The following is a 17,755-nucleotide window of genomic DNA, read 5'->3' as shown; positions in this document are numbered from 1 at the left end:
CAGCTAATTACAGGTCAGGCTGAGAGGATCACCGTGCCCCAGATACATGAACTGGCCGGCGCAAGGCAGAGGGACCCCAGTTGCAGGCAGTGGGGTTCTTTGGGCCCGTGATTGGGTATCCTTTGCCCTCTCGCCACCTGGAAGAGCCCTCTTTGTCCTGGGCTCTCACCCCAAGCCTACCTACCATTATCTCCTCAGGCTGATGATTGCTCACCCGCCTTTTCTGCTCTTCCCAGCTTCCAGCCCAGGTAGCTGTGTCCACTCGCTGTAAAGCAGTGCCATACCAGCTAATCCCACGGACAGAGGCTCAGCAGTGAGCCCCAGGAGCTGGGGGTGGGAGGATCTTAGCTACCACCCCCACGTTAGCATGCGGCAAACACACATTTGTAATCAGTTTTGTGTTGTTGTTGTTGTTTTAGAGTGTAGAGGGAAAACCACTGTCCCAGTGATGGGTCCTAACTCTGCTACTTGGTAGAGGGGATTTCTGCACTAAAGCATGCAGAGTGTATGAGCTGAAGAGTGTTCACCTCTCTTCATCTACCAATCCTGTGGACCTGTCCTCACCCTGCCTGCCTTCCTCCTGAGGATGTGTGGCCAGTTCTTAGCTGCTCCTGCCTCTCTTTTGTTTGTTTGTTTTGTTTTTTGAGCCAGGGTTTCTCTGTGTAGCTTTGGTGCCTGTCCTGGAGCTCACTCTGTAGACCAGGCTGGCCTCAAACTCACAGAGATCCTCCTGCCTCTGCCTCCCGAGTGCTGGGATTAAAGGCGTGCGCCACCGCCACCCGGCTACTCCCGCCTCTTTCAGGAGGGTTGCCTTTGAGACAGTTGGAAGAGATGCAGAGCGAAGGGAATTTTGTGCTGGGCTGGAAGCACCTGGTCTCTTTCCTGGGGAAGACAGGCATGTCTCGGTGACTGAGGAGCCCAGGGAGCTCCCCTGGGTGTGTCTCCTTCCCTCTCCTTTTCTGATGTGAAGCAGCGAGCTCCAGGCCACTCGCTCGCTCGACCTTGTCTAGCTAAGAGAAGAGTAAAAGCCACTGGAGGGGCTGCTTGTCACACTCCATGCTCTTCCTGTTTCCTCCCGGCCTAGAAAATGCTCTGTATCCACGGTGCCCCCTGTTGGAGGGAAGAGCAGAGATCAGACTTCAATTTCAGACCTTATCTGGCCTAGGAAGTTCTGGGTTTGTGGCTGGAGTTGCTCTCTAAAGAAAGAACAGGTGGCCCTTGGCAGCCGCCAGGAGCCACAGAGAACTTCACCAGTTCCGCCGTTCCTGCCAGCCGTCCGGTCTTGGGTGCAGAGATTCCCCAGCACACAGGTGTGCGTCGATCTGTCCAAGCTGTGGAGCTGACCACTGAGCTGAGCCCTCGCTGACCCCAGGACGGGTGGCTCTGACTCACCAGGGCTGGAGCAGGGCAGGCTTGTGCATGTAGCTCCACTTGGCTCCAGTAGCTGGCCATTTCCTGTTCTCTCTGGAACCGCAGTGTTCTGTGGAATAGCTCAACTGTCCCCACATTTCCTGGTGATGTGTTATATGTCTGTTCCGCCAGGGTCCAGCAGTTCTTGTGTTTCATATGCCACATCTTTAAAAATGGAACATTTATGGATTAAAGGCCCTTCTCTCCAGAGATACTTACAGAGTTAGCCCTGGGTGTTTACAGTATTGAAAACTCACCTTGATGTGGGGCATTCAGCTCAGCAGAGGCCCAGGCACCGAGGCCCATACGTGCCCATATGGACACTCGGACGTGCTCCTCAGGCCAAAGCCTGCGGCAGTCTTAAATGCCCCTCTGTGAGTTGCTGAGTGCTTGTGTGTGGTTTGCGCCTTCCGAAAGTTTTCACCACTGACCTCAGCTTTCCGTTCCAGCATCCAGACTGATGGGCTGCACTGCACCCCGCCAGCTGCCCACGGGAGGCCAGGAAGGCGAGCAGCTGCAGCTGCAGAGGAACTGGCCACTGCTCTCTGAGGGGGAAGCCCAGGAGCTGACACAGGTAGAGGGTCCCCACTGCCTCAGTAGGCCACTTAAGCATCTCTGCCCTCACTACCTGTGCCTCATCCCTCTCCTGCCTAAAGACAGGCCCTTGTTGGATCATGTTTGCCTTTCACTGAAACAGTGGTTCTCAACCTGTGGGTCTCAACCCCTTTGCGGGGATTGAACGACCCTTTCACAGGGGTCTCCTAAGACCATTGGAAAACATAGATATTCACATTATAATTCATAACAGTAGCAAAATCACAGTTGTGAAGTAGCAATGAAAATCATGTTCTGGTGGGGGTCACACAGCATGAGGACTGTATTAAAGGGTCACAGCATTAGGAAGGTTGAGGACCACTGCTCTAAAGGAGCATCTTGGTCCCAGGCTCTGCTCTGTTTTTGGTTGGAGAGAGGACAGGAATGCAGCTGCCCATCCTAACGCTCTAGTTTCATGGCATACAAACTCACAGTGTGCACACCATCTGCACATACAGTTGCCTTGGTGGCCACCTCCCTCCATTGCATATGTATGTGTGCATGTATGTAGACTGTATGTGTATGTGCTGCATAGTGCTATCCCTGTCCTGCACAGCATGTGTATGCTCTGCCTACTTACATGTGACTGTGCAGTGTGCATGTGCTCTGTGTACATGTGTTGTATGGTATGTGGGAACTGTATGCTGTGTGCTGCTCATGGAACACGTTCTCCTCTACAGCCATGTATGTACAGTTAAGAGTAAATTAGCTTGCTCAGATGTCTCATGTTCAACATTAGATTCCGAAAGTTCTCCACTTGTCCTCAGAGAGTTGAAATTTAAACACTCCACCCAAATACTTGACGTTTACCTCTTCGTAGTGTCCCTGCACAGTGTGCCTGCCTTTTCCTCTGGCTTTTGAAGGAGCTCATCAGCATGTTGTTTTACTTTCAGATGTTTCAGTTTCTGTCCTTAGAAGATAAGAGTTCTTGTAGGATGTGATGGCTTTTCTCTGCAGTCACAGCACCCTGAAGCTGAGGCGAGACTGCCATCGGTTCAAGGCCGGCCTAATGGAAGAGAGAGGCTCCCTAAAAAGCAACAGCCAGAAAAGAGCTGTTAGTAAGTCAGGAGGATGAGGAAGAGGCAGTAGGATCATGAGTTACCTGCAGGTGTACGTGCATGCATACGTACATGCATACATAACGCATGCATGCCTGAGTCAATGTAATCCTGTTCTTAATTTACGAAGAGACAGAGGCCTGGGCGTGGTTTCCAGCATGGGTGGCTCACAACCATCCGGGATGTCTTCTTCTGGTCTCCGTGGGTACTGCGTTCACATAGTGCACATACAGACAGCCAGACAAAAGAGTCATACACATAAAGTAAAACTAAGTAAATCTTTTAAAAAACAAACAATTAAAAAAAAACAAATTTAATTTAAAAATTAAAATGCCAAGTCAGTGTTCATGTTGCCCCAACCTGCTATGAGGCCTGTCTGTTCTAACCAGGACCTGCAGCCACCTTCAGAGATGGTAACTGCTCTGCCCCTCGTCTGTGGGAGTTGCTGGTAAATACAGAGTTCTGTCTGGGGTGGGGAGGCATGCCTCAAGCAGAGCACTGTGTGTTTCCATTGGGAGGTGGATGTGAACAGTCATTCAGTAAACCTGGTTTTTAAAAATGAGGGCTCAGTTTATGTGTCTGCATAGGCACAAACTTCTTTGATCTTAGCAGTTTCACCTTTGGGGGAAAATTCATCCTTTCTATGAGATTCTTTAAACATAGACCCCTGTTCCTTTTCCTTCATGGTTCAATGATTATGTTTAAGCACGACCCAGGCACACTGCCAGATGTGACGAGTGTCTTCTGCAGTTCACTAGTCACATTGTCTTCAAGACTTCAGAATGTGGTCTTACTTGTATGGGATTCTGAGGAAGCCTAGTGTATCAAAGGCCCACATCTCCCAGTTTCCTCTGAGCACCTTCCTGAGAGTTTGGACAAGAGTACATTGGTTTCAGGGGCTGCATATGAGGTGCCTCATGCCTACCTCTATAATAATGTCAGAACCTGCAGTTGTGTTCAGGCAGAATCTTACTTGTTAGTTGCAGTGATGGTCATGGAGTCTGAGAGGCACCTCCTGTTTGTGAACATCAAATCTCTGTCAGCTGCTAGGCGGCGGTTGGGCACGCCTTTAATCCCAGCACTCAGGAGGCAGAGCCAGGTGGGTCTCTGTGAGTTGGAGGCCAGCCTGGTCTACAGAGCGAGATCCAAGACAGGCACCAAAACTACAAAGAATCCCTGTCTCGAAAAACTAAAATAAATGAATGAATGAATGAATGAATCAATCAATCAATCAATCAATCAATCTGTCAGCCTTCATCCTAAAGTTGAGGGCCAGAGGGGAAGATGTCAGGATGAACATAGCCCAAGCCAAGAATGGGGTAGGGCTCCACAGCGCCTGTCTGTGGCAGTACGTAGAGGTCCTGGAGTGGTCCGTGTTGGCAACACTGGATACGATGTGTAGAGGTCTTAGTGTTGGGACACTGTGATCAGTAGTGCTGAGGGTCTGTGGTGCCAGACTGGGTCTGAGGTGGGGGCTCTGTACTGGTCAGGGGGTGCAGCCTAGCTTTACATGAAGCGGTCTTTTCGAGGTGAAACACATGTTTCGTATTTGGAGAGGAATTCCTGGCTGTGCAGTCGGAGCACAAGTAGGAACGAGTTAAATTCTGGGGAAAACAAAAATGCAAGAAATCCTCCTCCGTCCAGCTGTGGTTTGGGTTGCAGATGCTATTAAAGCCATTATGTTGAGATGTGTCCTGGTGATTTAAATTGCAGTTGGGGATGCTAATGGGGCGGTGGCCAGGACTACACAAGGGCGGGAGTGGGTGCGTGGTTTGTGGCCACCAGCTGCCGCGTCACTGCGGCTGGGGGAGAAAGAGCCCAGGAGGCCAGAAGGAAACCAATCCCCTGGTAGATTTGGCAAAGCCTCTCAACTGACAACTGGCACAGTGTCTGCTCCTCCTCAGAGCTGTGGCTGCGCTTGGTCCAGGGGATCCGCAGAACCACACGTTGGTGGCGGTAAAGGGTTGATAAAACAGGAAATGGGGCTTCTCTCCTGAAGCAAGGCTTCCAGGGTTCATACGGGCCTTCTTTCTGTTTCTGTCTCTGTGTCCTGACCCGAGTTGAGAGGTTCTTCCCACTTTACCTCTTACTGGGAGGCTACTGCTGGAGACCAGGGTGATCAGATCCGGTGGACTGTGGGCAGAAAGACCCTGGTCCTAACAATAGACGGCGGCAGAGAAAGCTACTCCTGTGTGTAAGATCTAGTGTCGTGCTCAGAGGGTGTGGTGGGGCTCCACAGGTGAGGTCTGCACGGCATGATGGTCTTGCAGCTTTATGTTTATTGTTAGAATCTCCCGCAAGCTCCCTCTGCCCCAGCTCCACATGTACCTGTACCTGCCCAGATGTAACTGTAGCTTTCTGGAAACAATTTTGTGGTTCTCTATTGGTTATATAACCTACTTCAAGAAACTTGTGGGCTGGTGAAAGTGGCTCAGTGGGTAAAGGCGCTTGCCACCAAGCCTGATGACCTGAGTTTGATCCCTGGGACCTCCATGGTAGGAGAAAACTAAGTCTCACACATTATTCTATGCCAGGCATGGTGGTACATGTTTGTAATCCGCAGAAATCAGGAGACAGAGGCAGGAGAATCTCTGTGAGTTGAGGACAAACTTGTCTACACAAGCCAGTCAGGGCTACACAGTGAGACCCTGTCTCAAAACATAACAAAAATGATAAAATAAAAACAAATGGCCAGGCGGCAGTGGCACACACCTTTAATCCCAGCAGAGCCAGCCTGGTCTACAGCACGAGATCCACCACAGGCACCAAAACTACAGAGAACCCTGTATTGAAAAAAAACAAAAAAACAAAGAAACAAAAAAATGGTCCTCTGACCGCCACATATACAAAACAAAACAAAAATAAATAAATACAATAAAAAATGTAAAAAAGTTCATGTCTGCTATCTCTGCCTTTCCATTCCTTTGAGCAAATGTAGAACATGGCTCATCATTTTCGGTACCCATCACCTTGGCCTGTTTTCCTTGGTACCCCAGATTTAAACCTACCTCAAACTCTCCTCTCTCCCTGCTGGAGAGGGAAACTCCAGTCAGTCGTTTTGAGTGAACCTCGTCTGCATGAGATGACTGTACTCCTCAAGTATCCCTGAGTTGAGACAGGGCTCAAGGGTCAGAGCATCACCAGCTCGACTTCTGCAACCACACTATCTGCACATTGAGACCATGGGTCTTCTCCACACAGTGGCATGCGCCGTGATGACCCCACACATGTGCTGCGGGCCTTAGCCCCCTGGGCAAGGGCCACACACAGTTCCCCATCAGTTTGCGCGACCAGACTGCACAGTCTCTAAAGGTAGGGCCCAGGAGGTCCCACTTGCCAGCCTGAGTTCAAGGTCCGTCCCTTGAACAGTTTACACTGACAGGAGGCGCTGCGTGTTTGACTTTGGCCACTGCAGGCTTTTACCTTTTTCATGCTCAGGTGTCCTCCCACTTACTGGAACTTTCCTGTGGATACATCATCATCCATTCCTACCTTCATTGAGAGGTTTCCAGGGGATGTTTTTTTATTTAGAGCTTTATTCTAGTCCACTGTAGCACTGAGCTAAATCGTGCACCTCAGACACGGGTTGAGTATCCTGACACACGTGGAGGCCAGGCATACCTTTCCTCAGTCTCCTTCACCTTACCTTTTGAGATAAAGACCCTAACCTGACCAGATCCACGGGCCAGTGAGCCCTGGAACCCACCCGTCTGCTCCACAGTTCTAGGATTATGGTGACGCATCTCGGTGCCCCAGCTTTTATGTAGGTGCTGGGATCTGACCTCAGGTCAGGTGCTTACGTTTGTGCAGTGAGCCCTCGTCCCACCGAGTCATCTCGCCAACTCACAACTGACATTTTAATATAGAGAGTACAAGGGAGAGCGGCCAGATGAGGAAACACAGAGCTAGATCAGAGAGGCCCCAACAGTCTCCCGGCCTCTCCCAGGGAGTTGGCCTGTTACCCTCCAGCACGTTTGTGCCACCAAGCAGGATCTCCGTTAAGTCTTTCTGGGGCTTACATTGCAGGTCAAGCTGGAATCACCATTCTCAGACCTGAATCTCATACCGAACCCCCATTCTCTGGGAGGTCACACTGAGGTCCGGTGGCCACCACCTCCACCCTCTAGTCACACAGCTGGCCTTTGCATCACCACAAACTCAGGTGTAGGCCTGGGTCTCCTTGGTTACAAAGACAAAGACATTTCCATTACTTGACAAGTCCAAAGATCTAGGTGCTTCCAGGACCCAGGAACAAAGGCTAGACAAATCTTTTGTTTGGCATTTAGTTGTTTGCTTACTTGTTTGTTTGTTTAGAGACAGGGTCTCTTTGTAACCCAAGCTAACCTAGAACTTCCTAGGTTACCAGGCTGGCTTCAAACTCTTGACAGCATTCCTGTTTCCCCTTCCCAGGTATACCATCGTACCCAGCTTTCAAATTCTTATAATACAATAAAGGTACAAAGAATTCAAATTATAAATAACATTTATCCCCTCACTTTAGTATTTGAAGCAGGATCTCACTATATATCCCTGGCTGGCCTTGAACTCACAGGGATCCATCTGCCTCTGCCTCCCAAGGCTGAGACTAAAGGTGTGTGCCACCCCACCTAACTTACCTAATGGTATACACTTTTCTGCTGTGTTGTTGTTGTTGCTTGTGATGTGCTGGTCTGCTGTTTAAAGAACACATTGCTAAAAAACAAGGCCCTGAAGACTTACCCTTTTTTTCTTTATCGAGTTCCACCTTTTATGTCTTAAGTTGTTCATCCATTTTGAGTTCATTTTTGCATGTGAAATGAGATGGCTACACATTGTTAGTGAACTATTTTCCCACTGTGAGTTGCCATGAAGCCCTGTCCAAAGTCCATTAGCCATGGAAGTATGGGTTTCTCACCCTTTTTCTTCTTTATCCTGGTCTACTGGTCAGTGTTTTGATTACTGTAGCTCCGTAGTAAGCTCTAAAATCGCTAAGTGTGTTATAGTTCTCTTGTTTAGTTTTTAGTTTTTGAGGTAGGGTTTCATATAGCCCAGGCTGCCATCAAACTCATTATGTAGCCAACATTGGTCTCGAACTCCTGAGCCTCCAGCCTCCCGACTCTGGAATTGCACATGCATACATGCACCCAGCTCCCCCACTCTTGAGATTTGCTTTGGCTGTTCTAGGTCCCTTCCATAAGGGGGTAAAGTTCAGCTTTTCCTTTTTGGTTTACGAACTGCAGCTTGCATTTTGACCCTGCCCGCATTGACTCTGTGTCACTTTGGGAGGTTCTGTGGCCAGGGCAGCCTGAGACCTTCTGGCTGAGCACCTAGGGAATCTTCCTGTTTGTTTCGGTCTCTAGCTTCAGTCAGCAAAGCGTCTCGTTTCCTGTGCACGTGCCGCCCTTTTGCTAGGCTGCTGTTTCGTTCTCTGGACGCCGTCACAAGCAGAATGATTTCCTCCGCTTCCTTTTCCAGTCCTTTGCTGCTGCTCTAGAGGGCTACCGGCTTGTGTCACGTTGGTCCTGTGCTGAGCTCATTGCTCAGACCTGTTCACATTTGGAGCCGAGTCTTAGGTTCCCTGCAGTCAGGTAACACCCTCTCCACACGGGAGTCTTTCTGTGCGTCCTTCCCAAAACTGTTCGCTTTTTTTTTTCCTTTCCTGCTCCACTATTTAGAAATTTTTATTTTGTATATGAATGTTTGCCCACATGTGTCTGTGGTACCATGTTCATGCCCCATTCCCGCAGAGGCCAGAAGAGGGCATCTGATCCCCTGGAACTGGAATTACAGACAGTTGTGAGCCAACCTGTGGTTTCTGGGAATTGAACCCAGGTCCTCTGGAAGAACAGTTAGTGCTCTTAAGCACTGCGCCATCTCTGCAGTCCCCTTTTTTCACTACTTTGACCCCCAGGATGTGGGCGCCCTGTTGGTAGATGCTACTTGTGAACCCCGATTGCCCTCTTGAGGAAGGTCCTCTTTTGTCTCTGAGCATTTAATCGGGCGGGCATGTCGGATTCTGTTGATGCCCATCCTTTGTCAGTGGAAGGAAGGTCTTTGCAGTGTACTGCTAACTTGGTAAGTCATTGGTTCCCTCACACCAAATCCCCCGTTCTCTGCGAGCTTCCCATATGGATTCAGTTTGTTTCCTGTGCTGTGTTTTCGTTTTCAGTCGTCTCTAAGAATTTACTAATTTCCTTTCGTTGGTTGTTTCAGAGCTGCTGTTTAATTTGTGTATATCTATGAATGTTAAGGATTTCCAAATTTCTACTTCGATTCCACTGTGGTCAGAGAAGAAACGTATTATTTCAGTCACTGTACATTTAATGAGCTCCGTTCCCTGGCATATGATGTATGCTGGAGAAAGTCACTGAAGCATGGGATACTCTGCTTCGTTCCGAAAATCCTGGGAATCCAGAAGTGAACTCTGTTCCCATGTTAATGAGCCCTCTGCTGGCCAGTAGTCACAGCCACTAGAGGAGCTTCAGGGTGGGGCTGCTTACCGAAAAGGGCAAAGCTGGAATGTGAGGACCCTCAGCCTTACCTCAGAAGAAGGGCTGAAGGTTGAGCGCATCACCAATGGCCAGTGGTTTAATCACCCTATCTAACGAAGCCTCCATAATATCCCCAGAGACCTTTTCAGACGTCTTTCCGATAGACATCTTCCCGGACAATTGGAGGACCTAAGGGCGAGTGCCCACAGAGGGGATGGGAGTCCTACCCTGGCCTTCTGCATTTCTCTGTCTGTATCCTTGGTAATTATCCTCATGACGAACCAGTCAACGTACGTTAGTGTTCTCTGCGTTCTGAGCAAACCAGTACAAGCCCAGGGGGCTTGTAGGAACCCTGACATAACTCCTGGTCATCAGGAAGTGTGGAATAGCCGGTCATCAGGAGAAGGTTTACATCTGGCACTGGAGTGGGGACACTGTGGGGACAGAGTCCCCACCCTTGGGATCTGACACTCTCCAGGAAGTGGATATCAGAGCTGAATTAGAGGACACACAGCTGAGAGATGCCTGCTTGCTGATGGGGAGAGGTCCCCAGACTCTCGGTGTCAAGAGGGTGCTGTTAGTACGGGGAGGCTGGCTTGCTCCTCCCCATACTCTCAGGCTGGGGTGTTCAGCTGGAGTGTTGTTATAGTTCACCGAAGCCCTGCATCTCCTTAAGTGACCCCTTTTAATTAACTTGTCATAGTAGGTAACAGGTGTGAAGTAGCTTTGGTCTTGGCGGGGAAGCAGGTCTTGGGTTTCGATGCCATTAAATCATGTCAGATGAATGAGAGATGAACAAGCCGGGGCTGGCTGTCCTTCTGTCTGTGTGCAGTGTGAAGGCGGCACATGCAGAGATGGGGAGGTGTAGTGACTGCATCCTGGCCGGAGAACTCATTGGGTTGGGTGTTCTGGTCGTCACTGTCCCGTCATCCAGCAGGGTTGTACCTGAAAGTGTGGATATGAACAGATGGTACCCCGAGAAGCAGTGTGAGGCATCCACATTGCTGAGAACCCGGGGAAGCCATGCCTCAGTAGATCTTCCCAGGTCTCCTGTTTTGTGTAGTGAAGATTCACCTTTCTGCAGACATTTGACTCACTTGGAGGTCACCTATGACTGAGTTGAGTAGCAGTGGTCTGGGCCAGCCTTGGATCTGTGTACCCAAGCATCATGGCTGGCCCTCCAGTGAGAACAGCTATTTGTCACTGGCAGCCGGGCCGCCAGATGCGGTTCAAGGCCCACAGATCCCTGAAGGCCTGAGCTCAGCCACTCCGCTGTCTCTAAGTCACCTCAGAAGTGGCACAAGCAAGCCCACGCACACCATGGTATGGGGGAGACCATGAGACCGGAGCCTCACAGCCACCCTCCCTGCCAGCCCCAGACCACCAGGAGCCCCTCGGAATGCAGCCACTGGGACGTGAGACTAGGGTGGTCTGCGAGCTTTGCGTGTGATGGATTGCAGCAGAGCATGCTCCTGCAGCCCCTAGGGCTTCCCTGTTGCGAAAGCCAACTTTCCCCTCTTTACCTTCTCCACAGCATGTTAATGGCTCAACTGGAAGAACTGCTCCGAGTTGCAGACAGCTTGATTTATCCCAGCTCTGTTCTTAACTGGTTGCTAATTTCTCACTGTAGGAAAATTCACAGTTTCTGGGTGAGTCAGAGTAGGAAGAGTGGCGAGCAGACGGCCGGCCTCGCTCATACTAACTGTGGGTGCTCACATCCATCCCCCAGACCCTGGAGTCATATGACAAGGTGGAGCAGAGCATCCTTTCCAAGATTCTCTGTGAAGAGAGCAGCCAGTATACTGCCACACGTGTGGGCACACAGAGTGTGTCCCAAGCTAGGCTGTCTTGACAGCCCAGCTCTACATCACGAGGCCAAGACCCCTTGAGAGTGTGTGTGTGTGGTGGGGTACATCCAGTGCATCTGTCAGTCAGCTCTGGTTCCATAATGTGCTGTCTTTATGGACAGTGTAGGAATGACAAGGAGGCTGGGGTCTCTCTATATGGCACTGCTGCCACCCAGGATTGTGTTGGTGTGCTGGTCTCCAGTCCAGGCAGCGTTGTGCAGATAGACCATTCATCATCACATACCACTGAGCTGTGAGCTCTTGTCCAGAGCAGCCTTCAGGACCCATGGGGCTTTCAAGGCCAGCAAGGTAGAGAGCCCTCCTCAAAGATTCCCTGGGAGTGGCCCCTTGCAGAGTGGCATTTGTGATTGTCCTAGGAACAGCTGTGTGTATGTTGCGCGCGGGGGGGGGGGGGGGGGGGTGGGGGGGGGGTGTCCGTGTCTTACTGGCTTTTTTCCATGATCTTATGTGTCCCTCTCTACTTCCTGTCTGGTTCCTGCCTGAGTCACCCGAACTCTTGCCTTCTCCCGCCACAGACACTGAGAGGAGCTGATGTGACTCACGGACAGTGGCACTTGCTGCTCATTGCTGTGTTGCATCCGTGACTTCCCCGAGAGAAGAGCCCTCAGTTTCCCAGACTTTTCCTGGACACGTGCCTGCACATGTTTATGTGCCTTGCCTGTCCAGCATGGGCTGAGCATTTGCAGTTAGGTAGTCTGCACAGGTGAAGCCGCCTGGTTACTGTGTGTTTGTTATATATCAGGGACTTGTGGGAACGTCCATGTGAGCCTGGTCTTTGACTCACAGCCAGAGAGGGCTCATCGAGGGGCCCCCCGGGTACGTCAGAGACTGGCAGCATTATGTGCTGATGACTAGACAGCTTGTCATCCTGGGCCACAGAGGGAACAACTGTTTTTAAGGTTTGGCCAGACTTCACGAGCTCCATTCTTTCCATCCCCTGTTATATGGAATGTGCGTGGTGCTATTTAATTACTTCAATCCCTCTCTTAAAGAAAAAAGGCTACCAATATTGTAAGGTATTAGTGCTGGGAAGGTTAGCTCTGTGACTTTCTTTGTCTGCAGACCTAGAAGCCGTTGGATGTCTTTTCAGTATGGGCAGTATTAATTAATTCCAAGTACATTTTGGCAGACAGGCCAAGGGGTCTTAGCGGGCTATTTGGAATGAGTTCTATTTTTAAGACTTAAAAAATGGTGAGACTTTTTCCAAATCAAATGTTAAATAGCAACCAGCCTTTATTTTGAGTATTTTACAATAAAATGCTGAAACTTGGATGGGCAATCAGCTGTTTGGGCCACAGATTATTATATGTGAATATTCTTTGACAAAGGTCACAGAATACACAGTCTCGCCTTCCCCCACACACACACTTTGGGAAGGTCTCATGTAGTTGAGGCTGGCCTAGTCAAGATGACCTTGAATTTCTGGTCTTCTGACTTCCACCTCCTAAGTGCTGAGATTACAGGCCGACACCACCACACCCAGTTTATGTAATTCTGGGGACTGAGATTCAGCTGAGCTACATCCTCAGCCCACACGTAATCTTTCTTTTTCTTCTCACTGTGCCCAAGGCAGAAGCAATTGACTTAGCTTTTCAGGAAGATGACAGTGGAAATGTAAGTCTCACAGACTGTCATACAGGTGGTCTTTGTGGACACAAGGTCCTGTGACCCTTACTCCTGTTTCATATGGCTGGTATTCATGTTTGTCCTGGCTGAGATGTCTGTCCAGCCTCACATTCACACTGGCATCCAGGACTTCTGTATTGTGTGTATTATCTTAACCAGTCATGACTTTGGTTCACGCTCTTTTTGAAGTGTATTTTGGAAGTCTTCACTCTTCACTCACTATATGGTCATTTAAGAATGTATTGTTTCTTCCTCTGTACTGCAGCTCTCTGGCCACCCCCAGCTGGGAGGGCTGCTTAGGCTGTGCAGCCCAGCATCCAGGAGTGACTGCCTCCTCCAGGCCCAGATGAGATCCTTGCTTTGTTTTCAGGGACATGTGATTTCTCACAGTGCCCTGATGATGTGACTGAATCATCCTCCTGGGGGTTAATGCCAAGCTAGTGGTTATGTCTCCTGTAAGCTAGCTCAATCTGGATCCAGTGAGCCCCAGAGCTCATGGCCAGTGCTCAGCTTTTCTGGACCTTATTTAAAAAGAGTTTGAGATTTAAAAAAAAAGAGAGAGAGAGAACAGTTCCTAAAATTAAGTTCTGTGAGTTGCATTGGAGGGGGGTCCCATAGCTCAAGCTTTTGTTTAAGCTCATCAGAGAAGGAAAAAGCAAATGCCAGGAAACAAAACTGAAGTGTACTTTAATCACGTATTTTTAGTTTTCATGCAAGCATGTGGATGTAGTAATAAAATCCAGCTCACATGGGCTGAACATCCCTTTTCTGAAGCATGCAGTACCCTACTGGTTTGAGATTATTTAGGAGTTTGAAATATTTCTCAGACATGAGATAGCCTCAGGCTGGGACCCAGTCTAAACATGAAATTCACTTGTCTTGTGTGCACCTTGGACACAAACCTGAAGAAGATCTCAGACCATAGTTACAGTGTACCTGCATTTTTGGAGTTTTGTTTTATATTTTATTTTTGTTGTTTTGAGATAGGGTTTTGTGTAATCAAGACTGGACTCAAACTCCATATGTCGCTGAGACTGGCCTTGAACTCCTGATTTTCTTGCCTCCACCTTGCAAGTGCTGGGATTGCAGATGTGCCCCTCCATGCCTGATTAGAGTGCCTGCATTTTGATGTGGCCTATGTGAGATCAGGTGTGGGGCCTACGGTAGCGTCACATCAGCTCAGAAAGACTCAGATTTGGGATTTGGGGGATAAGGATGCCTACTTGTCACACTAATGTCATGCATAATGATTAAGTCACAGTCAGCTTTCCTTCTTTAAGTCTCTTCTTTCCCACAAGCACTGTTCTTCTTAGGCACAGACAAGACAAACTGTACTTCCTAAGTAAACCAATGGCCAATGTGCTACAGGATCCACACATGCCTGGCTGGAAGCTGTGGCGCCCAGAGTTCTGGCAGGACCTGGATCCTGGTTCCTAAGAGGTCACAGTCTAAGACATTTCTATTCAGACCATGGCACGTATACCTGCAGGACAAGGGTGCTGGCCGAGAATTGCATTATCGGCCTGTCACGGTATATTTACACCCTCTGCAAAGATATGCGCTTGTATGGGACCCATGTGTGCACAGCCCTGGAGACTGTAGAGAAGCATGGCCAGGGCTTGTGTATGGCCTGACTGTGGGAGGCTGGGGGGCTTGTCAGATGACAGACAGAGTGACAGACAAGTAGGTGGCACCAGGCAGGTGAGAGAGGAATGTTGCCCAGAGAGAGGGTGGGACGGGGTGTTAGGGGATTCGTTTCCTTGTTTTACTTTGTTGTCTGGAGTCCACTGTGTGAGGTCACAAGTATAGGAGATGGAAAAGACCTACTGCCTGATGTCATCGCCCATCTCCAGGGCTCACTGACCCCACAGTGTGCTCTCTAGAGCTTGAGCCAGCTTTGGGGGAACAGATCTAGAACTGCAGAGAGCATGCTCAGTCTTGTGATGAAGTGTTCACGGGGAGACACAGGCTGTCTCACTCTGTCACAGTCTCTCCGCATGCTTTGGAGTAGCCTGTCTGTAGAGGAGCTCCTGAGGCCCATTGGTGGCCCCAATACAGGCCCTTGTCATTTGCAGTTTTTTGTGCCGATGGCTTATATGACTCTAGCTGTTGGGAAAGAACTCAGGCCTTGCTGTCCTGGCTTCTCCTGCTTGTGTGTGTGCTGTTAGTCAAGTGCACAGCTCTTGGCCGGGTCTCCAAGCTGGTGGAAGTGCCAGCCTATGAGCAAGGGTGCCTTTGTGAACTAGAACTGCGCACTTAGTGTGTGACTGGAGGTACCAGCTAGGTGCCGATAGAGCAGTGTGAGCCACCTAGGTGTGTGGTAGCTCTGCCAGACCCTCAGAGGACACTTTCACGTGTGTCCTCAGGTAGGGGTCAGGGACAGTCTTAGGATATAATGCAATTACTAGACAGACTTTGGGGGCCTCTAAAGTCCCCACTCAGCCCGTCCCTGCCATAAGCAGCTGTGGGGAGACAGTGATTGTGTCCAAGATGTCCTGATGACTTGGGTGTAGCAAGAAATCCAAGGGAGTCTGCTTAAGGGGTATAATGAATTTATTAGGACATAGATTGGAAAAGACAACTCACTAAACAGAATAGGCGAATTGTTGCAGGGTCCTGGAAGGCTGAGGTCCTGTCCCATGCTGTTCTGCCGCCTGAGTCAGTCTGCACCATCCAAGCCCACAACAGGGAGGAGAGAGCGGCCTATGTGCCTCTCAGGTCTCAAGGGTAGCCCCGAGGCCACGCCCCAGGGGCTGGTACTTAAAGGTTATAGGTGGAGAGGCATCCACTACACTCGGGTTCCTCAGTCCCTCTTCCTTGGCCCACTGTGATGTGAGGCTTCCCCTGGAAGAAGGTGTTCACAGTCATCCCAAGTGGTGGCGCTGTTTTCTTTAGTAAGTTTTCCCTTTTCCTGTCAGCTTGGAAATATTAGCTGCTTGACCCAGCTTCCCGAGAGCATAGAGCAGCCACAGTGTGAGGAGCTCAGAACTGCAGGAAAATCAAACTGCCTGAAGTATGTGACGTGGGAAGCTAGGGGAGATGGGCCTCCCAACCTGTCTGGCCTGCAGTGGTCTGTTGCTTTCTCCAGTGGCCCTGAGGGCACATGTACCTGTCCTGAGACCCTCCGTGCCCTCTGCACCACCCACCTGAGGTAAGATGGCCAGCCTTGTAGGTTTTGAAGTGGCCTTGTGTTGTGTGGCCTATAAATTATAGGCACTTGTCACTTAATGATAAGGATGCATTTTCAGAGGAACCTTGTGAGGGGACTTGAACATCACCAACATCTGGTGACTTACCCAGGTCTGAATGCTAGGCTCCCTTGCTGGTATGTGAGTTGTGAGCACAGCTGTACTGAGTTCCAGGTTCACCCCAATATTTGTCTAGCGGTGTGAGCCACATAGCCTAGTGACTCTGTTAGCCCAGGTCCACAATGGTTTCGCTCAGCACCTTCTAGGATGTCACATACACTTACCGATGGTGGGCAGCTGCATCCTGGGACCACAGGGTCAAGCCTAGTGCTGAGGCCAAGCCCAGGAGGAGGCAGCTCTGTAGGCTGTGTCCTCCTGACTCAGAAAACCGCATCCCTTTGGTTACGTCAGGCTTCTGCTAGTGCGCTAAGGATGGAAACAGTGTGTGCTTATCACTTCTGCTTCTCCCAGATCCTGAGCAAGCTGAAGGGACTGGCTCTGGACACCGAGGCCGAGCTCGAGCGCCAGGACGAGGCTCTGGATGGCATCACCGTAGCTGTGGACCAGGCAACCCTGACTGTGGACAAGCATAACCGGCGTATGAGAAAGCTGATGTAGTGGGACAAGCTTCAGAACGGCCGTCCCTGGCATGGCTCTCCCGGTTCTGTTCTTGTTCCCTGTGTCCTTTCAACTGGAACCCGGGAAGCCATTCTGGGTGCTGGGAACTGCACCTTCCTAGGATGGGCCACCAAGAGGCCGTGGCTGCATGAGCGTGATGTGTTTTCCAGGTGCCCTCAGCATGTGGGCCAAGTCCTGTTCAGGTAAGGATGGCCACCACAGCATAGCCGTCCTTCCTGTCCTCACCGAGCCCCCAGCTTTGTGCTGCCACTGTGGGGCCGTGACCCAGGTTACCGTGCACAAGTCACACCGTATTGTCATCTTTTCACCATTTTTGTCAAACAGTAAAGAAAATGTCAGCCATTCTGAGGGAGGTATGAGTACTTGGTCTAACTCTGCCATTCACTTGCCGCAGGCATTGGTTCCCCCTTAAGATGCTGCCGTAGCCCTCGGCACCTTCTCGTGGTCATCACTTAGAGGTCTATGGAGTGGGTCCCAGTGGCTGTACGTGTGTATTAGAACTGAGTGTTTATTGGATTGCGTATGTCGTAGGGGCTGGGTCCACGCACAGCCTTGTGCTCACTGTAGCTGCCCAGGCCAAGAATCTGGACCCCAGCAGCCCCAGTGCCGAAGGCTTGGAAGCTCCTGAATCACTGGTATTGGTTCTGCATAAGGTCAAAGATTATGGAGGCTGGTGTCAGTGGACGAAGGCCGCAGCCATGTACTCTCAGAGAGAGAGAGGCCTGCACATTTAGCACACTGCTTCCTCTACCACCCATTTAGGCTGCTCACAATCGGGGAAGCCCCCTTTCCCTAGTCACTGTCCCTCTGGAAGCACGCTCCCCTCCCCCAGACACACAGGCATTCCTTACCCCTCCTAGACATCTCTTAATCTAGTAAGTTGATGACCATGACCAGTCTAC

At 50.2% G+C, this 17,755-nt stretch overlaps 1 protein-coding gene across 6 annotated transcripts in view; it reads left to right on the top strand.

The window, feature by feature from the left end:
• The window catches only part of Snap47 (synaptosome associated protein 47), a 77,159-nt gene extending 59,958 nt beyond the window's left edge, over nucleotides 1-17,201 (top strand). For 4 of the 6 annotated variants that reach the window (XM_028857165.2, XM_028857164.2, XM_037200952.1 and 1 more), the window contains 2 exons: nucleotides 1,860-1,984; nucleotides 16,686-17,201. In XM_028857165.2, the coding sequence (XP_028712998.1) occupies nucleotides 1,860-1,984; nucleotides 16,686-16,832 (272 nt within the window). In that variant the 3' untranslated portion in view covers nucleotides 16,833-17,201. Of the gene's footprint in view, nucleotides 1-1,859; nucleotides 1,985-2,897; nucleotides 3,063-16,685 lie in introns of all 6 variants that reach the window. The other 2 variants (XR_003733119.1, XM_037200954.1) reach the window with 2 other exon arrangements.
• The last annotated feature ends 554 nt before the right edge of the window (nucleotides 17,202-17,755 follow it).

This window comes from Peromyscus leucopus, chromosome 8b (assembly GCF_004664715.2).
Source record: "Peromyscus leucopus breed LL Stock chromosome 8b, UCI_PerLeu_2.1, whole genome shotgun sequence".
NCBI lineage: Eukaryota > Metazoa > Chordata > Mammalia > Rodentia > Cricetidae > Peromyscus > Peromyscus leucopus.
Note: the sequence above shows the minus strand (reverse complement) of the source record. Positions and strands in the feature narration are given on the sequence as shown.